At 38.1% G+C, this 10,361-nt stretch overlaps 1 protein-coding gene across 2 annotated transcripts; it reads left to right on the top strand.

The window, feature by feature from the left end:
• The first annotated feature begins 1,303 nt into the window (after positions 1–1,303).
• FOXA2 (forkhead box A2) lies at positions 1,304–5,364 on the top strand. 2 transcript variants are annotated; one of them, XM_044056320.1, is made up of 2 exons: positions 1,304–1,324; positions 3,641–5,364. In XM_044056320.1, exon 2 carries the CDS (start codon positions 3,662–3,664, stop codon positions 4,838–4,840), a length of 1,179 nt encoding a protein of 392 aa, XP_043912255.1. In that variant the 5' UTR covers positions 1,304–1,324; positions 3,641–3,661; the 3' UTR covers positions 4,841–5,364. The 2 variants fall into 2 exon arrangements, with proteins under 2 accessions (XP_043912255.1, XP_043912245.1); XM_044056310.1 differs by lacking the exon at positions 1,304–1,324 and adding an exon at positions 2,636–3,003.
• Positions 5,365–10,361: the final 4,997 nt, after the last annotated feature.

The raw sequence follows: 10,361 nt of genomic DNA, 5'->3' as shown, positions 1-10,361 counted from the left end.
CTTCCTTTCTTTACATTGGTTGTGGTATGGTTTGCCACGCAACATTTCACATTTATAAAAAAAACCATGCCCCACTTTGGTCATTTGAAAAATGCAGCAATCCCTTAAAAGGTTACCGTCAAAAAATCGGGCGAAACTTAGCCGACTGTCCTTATAATAATCAAACGTGACTTAATGTGGAATGATTTATCATTCCGGGGTGCAGGATTTCGAACTGCTTTAATTCCCGTGGTTAAAATGTGTGAAACATCCCATTTCATATTAGTAGTAAAGATAAGAAAGATTGCATTTCACTGCATATCTGTCTCGTCCCCTGTGAGCTGTAATGAACATTATCATCCATCCCATCGCCATATACTTTGAAATTTCTTCTTAAAATTGCACTTGAAATGCCATCGAGAATCCAACGTGCAAGGCTCTCTGTATTTTCATTTATACAAAAAAGCGAAATGAAATTCGGTTGTGTTTGTCCTCCTTCAGTATCGCTTCGGTTATCACCCTGCTTGCTTTGTCTGACAACACACGTCAGTTGGATACCGGAACAAAAGTACTGAAAGTAAAAAAAATGTGGATGTGTATACACAAACACCGTGACTGTAGCCCCATGGCTATAACTACAATACATTGCCACGCATGACGCAAGCTCGTTATGTTTTATTTTTTTTTTTTATTTTTATTTTTTATAAACATATTTATGTGCGTCTTGGTGGAGGGTACAGGCATTCCCAAAACCAGAGACCCACTCTGAAAAAAAATATTTAAGAAACGGAGCAAATATGATCACCTTAAATAGAGAAACCCTAACTACTTATTGTAAAAGAAGTAAGATAATTGGTTGCTGCCTGCAGGTGTAAATATTTACATTCAGTTGTGCTTCGTATTTGTGCCATAATATTTCTCTTGCCTGGGTCACAAAGCTCACTTGACGGAATTACGCCACAACTATGTTTACCAACTGCTGCTTGTTTTGGAGAGTGCAAATATGTCACAACCACATGAAGAGAAGGAAATGCCACTTCCTGGAATATCCCTAGTTTCGTTTAGTTTCTTTTTTCAGCTATCTTTAACAACATCAGTTAAATCCCTCAATATCAAACAAGTTAAATAAACTTTACTCAGTCCAGTATGTCAAACAGTAAAACGTGTCCCATCGTGTATATATTAGTAAAGTCTCAGTAAGATCTGCACCACTTGCACCCTTCTGTCTTAGTGAGCGTCTGGATGCCCTGTTGAAAGTTGGAATAAATCAGTAAAATATGGAAGGAAAAGGGAAAAGAAAGAAGGAAAACAGAAAGAAAAAGAAAGGCACAAAGAAAAGAAAGAGGTATAACAGCGCGCAATGCTGCAGAAGTGACGTTAGCCTGTATTGATTTATGTCGGGAATATGAATGTTTCCTGCAAGTTACTGCAGGATGGTTAATTTTAACTTGTTTGCTCAAACTTAAGTTAGTACTTATTAAACGTATTGGCTACATCAGCCTTCTTTCTGTAAGTGGCACTGTTTACGTTGCTTTCAGGTTAGTTTTGCTTTGGCTGATAGTTTCTGTGTGGACAGAATGCAGGCAGTTTAAAATCCTTGATCCCATAGTACCGGTTAATAATGCGGGATGAAAGCAGCAATTACACAGATACAACACAGAGTTCTTGAAGATAACTTGTTTATCACAGACCTCCTGATTAATAGACTGACTGGATGGTGGAAGATTCATCTCCTTTGGTAATCAGATGCAGTTTGCATTGGATATAGACACCTATGGTTGGGCATCCAGATAGATGGGCTTTGCAGTAAGGTTACCGGTATGCCGGTAACAGTGCTCATTCCAACTGTGCAGGGAGATCAAGGCATGTAACAGTTCAACAACCACTTCCAGTTATGAAATCCACAAGGTTCCTTAGACTCAGAAAACATTTCTGATACTGCTGCTGGAAAATGAGAGGTGCCCTGTTCCTTCACAGAAGCAGTGTAGATTTGTTTCAGACAATATTCATTCTCGGTGCTGAACTGAAGCGAAGTTAATCTGTGATGAGCTGTTGGAAAAGGTACTGTGGTAACTTGAAAAAAATAATTCTTGAGCAGGCATTTCAAGAGGCATGGTTTCTTTGACATAAACTAGTAACTGTATTAAAATGATGATTTATTATAGTATTCGAAATTATATTGGAACGACAACTAGAGAGTGGGCAGAGGGATGCTAAAAATTAACCGTGTTACTGTCTTTTTAGTAAGTTTCGAGACAGCAAATGTCCACATTTAATTATGTTTATGCTTAATTTGAGTCTTGAGGACTGATGTGCCACAGTTAAATATTCAACCACTCACCCCTTTCCCAAGCCCACACACACACACACACACACACACACACACATCATGTTTCTTTTCAATGGAAAGAACAATGAGACTTAAGGCTTATGAATTGATTTAAATGGGTTTCCTTTGGAGTTAATACAGGTGTACAATAGGGGGCCAAGACGAACAGTCTCACGCCTAGGTGTGAGCTGATTATTCAAATAGGGCTTCTAGGACCTGGGGATTGGAGGCTCGCCTTGCGCTGCTGGCTATATCACTGCACGGAGGCGGCCGTACACGTCACTCTGGCACAACTAAGTAGGAAGAGGCTAGTGCATATTCAGCAACAGCAGTAAACGGGAGTGGGTCAAGAGCCCGGCTGAGGGGCTGCAACTCACAAAGAGTGAGAGAGAGAGAGAAAAAGACTATAGGCCACTAAACTACAACATACTACGTTTATAGTTTGCCAAAGAAACACATGCAAGCCGGCTAATCTGCATTGCTTGGAAATAGAACTAGCCTACTAGCCACAAACATCCATTGGCTACTCACAGACTCTAACTTGTCACGATAGAAAAGAAAGGCACAGCGATTCAAAGAGGGAGGGGGCTGCTCACCACTTCAGAAACCCCATGCACTCGTCTTCCAGTATGCTGGGTGCTGTCAAAATGGAAGGGCACGACCACTCTGACTGGAGCTACTATGCAGAACCCGAGGTAAGCCTACGGATATCATTCATTTCTTTTTCCTAGTTATCCGCCTTGCTCTGTTTCCCTTCTTCTACGTTTGCTGAGATGCAACCAGTTTTATACAACACTGTGTTAGCCTTGAAATAATATTAACTTTGTGATCAAATATTGACTTGTGGCGCCTCCAAATCCTTGACGAGTGAGTCGTACACATAACAAAGTAGCCTCGGGCACTGAACACTGTATCTATCCAGTTAATGGCTAGAAACCATGTTTTGAATGGGGTTAACGTATTTTATTAATACGTTTTAAACTAATTTTGAGACAGAATTTATAACTATTTTTTATTGTAGCGTTATCAATATAGATAGATTTTAGTTCAACAAGTTTCAGCTAACAGATTTCAGTTGAGTTTGGTGTGTGTGTGTGTGTGTGTGTGTGTGTGTGAACAAAAGTAGCAACGTAAAACTTTGTAATTCCTTTTTTTTTGGTAGTTATGCTTAATTACTGAACGGAAGACGTGGGGTTCAACATTTTCTAAAGTTAACAATTTAAGACTTGGAATACACTTAGAAATATAATAAAGAGTATGCAGTTTGATGCTGGAACATTATAATTTACTAGAATATTTTAATGCCACTTTTTTGTTCATTTTTTATTCTAGAGTTACCAAGCGGTGAGCAATATGAACGCAGGACTAGGGATGAATGGTATGAACACATACATGAGCATGTCCGCAATGAGTACAACTTCCAACATGACTGCAGGCTCCATGAACATGTCTTATGTCAACACCGGCATGAACCCCTCCATGACTGGCATGTCCCCTGCAACAGGCCCTATGAGTGGCATGGGTAGTGGTGTGGTTGGCATGACCGCAGCTCTTAGCCCCAGTATGAGCCCGATGAGCGCCCAGGCTACCTCCATTAACGCTCTGACTCCTTACAGTAACATGAATGCCATGAGTCCAATATATGGTCAATCCACCATCAACAGGTCGAGAGACCCGAAGACTTACCGCCGAAGCTATACCCACGCAAAGCCACCATACTCCTACATTTCTCTTATAACAATGGCAATCCAACAGTCCCCCAACAAGATGCTCACACTCAGTGAGATATACCAGTGGATAATGGATCTCTTTCCTTTTTATCGCCAGAATCAGCAGCGGTGGCAGAACTCCATTCGACATTCCTTATCTTTTAATGACTGTTTCCTCAAGGTACCACGATCTCCAGACAAACCAGGCAAGGGCTCCTTCTGGACCCTTCATCCCGATTCGGGTAACATGTTTGAAAATGGCTGTTATCTCAGGAGGCAAAAGCGATTCAAGTGTGACCGAAAGCAAGTGCTGAAGGACTTGGGTAAAAAAATCACAGATGGGGGCTCCAGCATGGGATCAGCTGCTACCAGCAGTAGCTCTGAGAACTCTCATGGCAACGACTCTCCCCATTCGAGCTCTTCTCCTTCCACAGAGCACAAGAGGTCTTTGTCGGATTTGAAAGCTAACCATACACTAAGCCCAGATCACCACACAGCCTCTCCATCAACACAAGCCCATCTGCTCTCACACCATTCTGTTCTCACCCATGACGCCCAAGTCCATCTCAAACCTGAACACCACTACTCATTCAACCACCCTTTCTCAATCAATAACTTAATGTCGGAGCAGCAGCATCATCACAAAATGGACCTGAAAGCCTACGAACAGGTGATGCACTATTCCGGCTATGGGTCCCCAATGGGGGGAGGCCTATCCATGAGTTCCATTGCAGGCAAAACTGGTTTAGACACATCTGGCTTACCCCCCGACACTTCATACTATCAAGGTGTGTATTCCAGACCTATTATGAACTCTTCCTAAAATTCTGCAAGAAATGGACTTTGACAGATGTGTATAGGGCGGGAAACGGACAGTCTTGCATTGCAATATATTTTGAACATTCCCAGCTTTTAGATATTGTTCTTCAGATTAAAGTTTGTATTTTTGTTTTCCTTCGGGGTGTATTTTTGTGTAGATGGCCGGATCTGCCCTCTGTATGGCACACAGGAATCCGCACGTATCATTTTCCCAGGACCAAAAATATGTGCTGTTTTAAAAAAAGTAAAAAGAAAAACATTCTGAATATGTTCTTACGTTTGGAAACTACATAATGCTACCGAGATGAAGTGATTCAAACGAACTAATTTATCGTTTGTGAATGATTTATTTATAACATGTAAATGTGTATTACTGGTAGTTATTCATATTTTTTCGAGTCTATATTAAAGTGTCATGTGGTGTTTTTGAATCCTTTGTCAAACTCTTTATTTTAGGCAGCTATTTCCACAAACAGTGTTCCAACCCCGAAAAAGGAATAAATAATTGAATAAACACAATTAATGAGAGACTCTGGCCTATGAGCGTTTGATCTTTAACATTCTGTTATTATGGCCGCAGACAAATGATGCTTACCTGCTGATTATGGCAATACCTGTTAAGAATGTTAGTAACAATTTTGGCTACGTGTATTTTACAGGAAACGCAGCTTAGGTCCATTTTGCACTTTTGACTCTAAAGGTTGGCACGTGGAAAATAAAAGAAAATATTGCAATTACACACACACACACACACACACACACACATATATATATATATATATATATATATATATATATATATATATATATATATATATATATACATACATACACATTATCAGAATTCTGATTATAAACATACATGCATCTTGTTAGCCCCTGACCCTCTCCACACTCTAACAGTTCATTTCAAATATCTAAAACTAGGAAATAAGGGAAATGAACAAATTAGCTTTTTCATTCCCATGCATTTCTGGTAGTAATTTATTTTTGTACTAAAACCAACTGCTACAGTACTACAAACTGAAAAGCGGGGTAATTGGGTATTCATTCAATAGGTGCCTTAATGTACAAATCTCCATGTAATGTGTTATTAACAGTAGTAGTAAGTGCGGATGGTTTATAAATGCACTGTCAGCCTTACCAGCATTCTTATTCAACACCTATTTATTAATCGCTTAATGTGTTAGTGGGAATAAAAGAGAAGGCTAATATAGATATTGAAGATTGAAAACTAACGGCATAGCATTTGACTGCAATTGAACTATTACTACAAAGCGCAAGATTATAACTCTTATACAGCCCAAAAGAAAGATGCTGAGACAATTTTAGATGTAACTAATCATCTTAAATAACAGTTACAAATAGTAATTATCCCAGCTAAAGTTTTCCCCTCGATTTTCTTTCTTTGTTTTCAAACAAGGGATATGCAATAGTGGTTTAGAATATATATAAACACACACACACCTCACGGTTTGTCATTGTTTTTAAGATCATGAATTGTTTTTTCCCTTTCTTTGACCGCAGCTCCCAATAATCAGCAAAACAACTAGACCGACTGTTCAGTGGATTGGGACCATGTTTTTAATCCAAATTACAGCGGTAATGTTTAACGGGAAATTAAGAGAATTAAATTGCGGTGATAAATCTGTATAAAACGAATGAGGTTGTTAGCCTTGTGTACCCAGGACGCGTGTGATTACTGGTAGGAAAGCAAAATTATGCAGCACTCTGGCATAATGTGTGTGTGTATATATATATATATATATATATATATATATATATATATATATATATATATGTGTGTGTGTGTGTGTGTGTGTGTGTGTGGGGGGGGGGGTGTATTGCACCGTTGTATGTATATTTATTTTTTTCTTTCAACGTTAAACAATCAGCTCATTGAACTTACACAGTTTTGACTTATCTGACTTACTGTAATAATAAAAGTTTACACGAATTCCTGAATCCTGGAAACAGTTTTCAAGTGCAAACAGTTAAGATACTTCTCAATCTTTATTTAGCATTAATAAAGTGTTGACGTTAAATGAATAAATAAAACGTTAATCCAAAATTTGTAGCAGATCTAAGATAGTAAAACACTACAAACAAATCGGAATGCCAAAAAGCTGTTGTGTTCTATGCATCTCCAGTTTATTCCCGATTCTGTTTCCCCAAATTCCAGATTTTTTTTCTGCCTTGACCGTGTCAAGTGCTCCAGTAGTAGTAATTTGATCACGGTTTGACATGCAGGTATCGAATGAACCTTATTTTCTGAATGCGCATGATTTTGCGTTATCTTTGTTCTACCCCTCTCAAAATGTGTGATACCTGGCTAATATTTGAAGTTTATAGTACCTAAATAATGTCAGAAAAAATTCCAAACTTCTTCCTCTGAAATGTACGGTAAACGCACACTTTTATTCTCTTAATTTTCAAAGTATGTGCAATATTAAAAAATGTACATCCCAAATTTCAAAGTTAGGGACATATTGGAAAAATCACTAATTTCGGGATTTTGCTGTTCGTTATTTTATTTTTTTAATTTTATTTATTTATTTTAGCTTGTTTTATTTTTGAGCCGAGCAGCTGACAACTTTGACACAACCCGTGGAAGTAACGAAGCCGGCAAATACTGTTTTCCGGGGGAATGTGCCTTTTCTGTGAGTAATAACAAGATGATTACTGAGCAAGAGTGGGACTCTGGGTGACTTACTAAAACATTAAACAATTTCAGGGTTATGTCCGTTCACAATTTTCTAATACAATTTCACGGTTCCTGGCAGAGTTGTTGATATTGTGGGAAAATTGTCTGGTTTACTTACTTATTTGTTTAGTTTCCTTTTTCCAGAAAGAACAGTTGGAACTCAATTGTGCACGAATGTCCAAAAGTCCACTATCTGCATTTTCTTCTTTAGGAATTGTACTTTAGGGCTTTTGTTTTCTGTCAGGTACTCGCTGAAGAGCACCAGTTAAAATCACATACCCGACAAGGCATCTATCCGGATTGGTTCTGCTTTTTTGAAGATTGTGGCAGGAAGAAGGTTAGCAGTAAGCCTGTCTTTGCCTCAGATATTTTAATCATATAACGTTTGGTCAATAAAATCTAGAAAATGCACTTTATGTTTTTCTGTGTATGACAGGTCAGGAGCAAGGAAGTGCATTGTTCAAATGTAATACAATATTTTTAAGATTTTTATTCTGTCTCCCAAACTGAGAGAAGCAAGATGATGCAATGTAATGTAATCTGCCATTTATTAAAGTTTAGCAACATACATTGGAACATCGTTCTCAGCTTTTATTTATCTGAAAGTTAGTAGTAGGCAAATAACATATGCATACACACATTAAAAAAAATCGAAAGCCAAATAAACGCACACACACATGCATGCATACTTAAATGCATGCAACTCGGATAGCCTAAAGCATCACATAAAACAGCAGGTATTATTATGTATATATGATTTGATAAGTGTATTAGATATTATTTTATAAGAAGTAAGCTTTCGTTTTAAAGCTGATTAATGGCAGTTGAAGAAGGTTACTGGAAACACTCAGACAAGACCTTGTGGCACATAACTGTATCAACCAAACCCCCAGTACCCATACACACACATCACTATTTACAGTTAAACTCTTTCAGTGATTATTTGGTATCAGCATGAATGTTTTTTTCATACTTTTAAAATACGCATAAACCGTTGTAGACAGAACACATATACCTCTCAACTGTAATTGATTTTCAGGGTAGTCCGTGAGTTTGACTCTAATTTTACCTCTGTCCCTCTTAATCTGTTGTAAACAATGGTGTCATTTGTTGAAAGGTGGTGAATTATACTTAAGTGAAGTCAATAATTAAAGATGAACACTTCTTTTTTCTTCTTCTTTATTTACTTTTTTAATGTATATTAGTTCACACTTTTTATTCGTTCATCATCTTAAGTTAATAGCACTAGCGTTTTAAAAAGTATCCCTGATTGCCATTGATTATTACTGGATTTATCCCACATCCCGATGAAGTTTGTCCCTCATTCTAGCTATTACACACACACTCCAAACCAAGTTAATCTCTGCCTCTCCCTCTCTCTATCTCTGTCAAGTTTAGGAACATCCACCTGGGTAGCCAAAATTAGATTGTTATGATTCACAAGAGTCCTTTTTAGTCTAGCAGCCAGGGAACACTGGAACAGTCACTGCCTCCCCGTCTGCGGTGAGAACACACACGTTGTAAACTAAGCATGAAATTTGGTTCATTATCACATAAAAGCTCCCTGCAGGCAGGCTGAATGGAAGAAAGCGAGGGACACATTTGAAAACAATAGGCTGTGGATACGGAGTTTCAGCTGGTTATGTTCCGTATCAGCCAGCCATTGTTATCCAGTAGTTTTAAACTACTTAGCTTCTTTCTCTCCCCCGGTGGTAACAGATAAGATCCCGAATGAAGACAGGAACAAAACCCAAAGTAGATCTAGTGGTTGTAGAAGTCCTGGGCCTTCATGTGCTCTTCCAGAATTTTCTTTTTCTTTCCAGTGGTCCTTCCCAAATCTTAGTGCCCAGAGTGCAGTAGAGCGTGCATAAAACGTCTAAGTTTGACAATGATCCGCAGTTACTTTCTACTTGCTGCTTTTAACCACCCATGATATGCGAATAAACAAAGTCAGTAAACAATAAGAGAAAAAGGGGGAGAGGGGACCAATGTCTAAAAGGTTAAACTTTCAATAGCGCGTCACTTCTGTAAATTTACACAGATATAACATTTCCGTTATCATTACCTTTTAGTCAGTATGCTTTAAGGAATTTTATAACACAGACCGAGATCTGGGAAAATAATATTTTTAAATTAGCAGAAAGCGAAACATTTACTTCCTTTAAAAAGTCATCCACGGAAAACTGTATTTTAAGTAAATGCGGATTTGCTGTCCCTATTATTTGGGCAGATGACTTTATTGCCGAATAGCCACAACATTCAGAAGGCACAACAATCAGGTAGGGCTCAAAGCATTTATTTTATTACTTTGTTCGATATTATTTATCTAAGCAAATGCACGCATCTAATTTTCAACAATATCCAGTTTTTAGGCATGTTCCAGGTCCTTCTTCGGCATGTTGTTCAGTCCCTTGTCCAATGTGAGATTCTGTAGTACAGTTTGTGCGAGAATGAGTCACTAAAAAGCTGCAGAAATAGGGTTGACACCTTTTCAAATGCCCAAAGTGAGACAGTTTTTTGTAGAAATGTGATATTTTGCAGTACAAAACATACCCACGGCTAGTGCAAAGTATTTTTGCCAAAATAAAAACTTATTTTTGTAGTATTTGTGTTGCTTGTGCTTTTCATATAATGTTTATATATTTCAGATACAAAATAACTGTTTTATGTAGGAAAACTTAAATGTATTTTGTCTTAAAATCTCAGGACAATTGCCATTTTGTAGTTTTTTCCGCAGGACACAACTGCTACAAGTGGGAATGCCCCTCTCAAAGAGGGGCAGGTGATAACCCTATGCAGAAATTTCATTCAGAGACTTTAT

Source organism: Protopterus annectens, chromosome 1.part2 (assembly GCF_019279795.1).
Source record: "Protopterus annectens isolate FY-2018-M chromosome 1.part2, PAN1.0, whole genome shotgun sequence".
Classification (NCBI taxonomy): Eukaryota; Metazoa; Chordata; order Ceratodontiformes; family Protopteridae; genus Protopterus; species Protopterus annectens.
The sequence above is the reverse complement of the archived record's forward strand: the minus strand, read 5'-3'. Positions and strand labels throughout refer to the sequence as shown.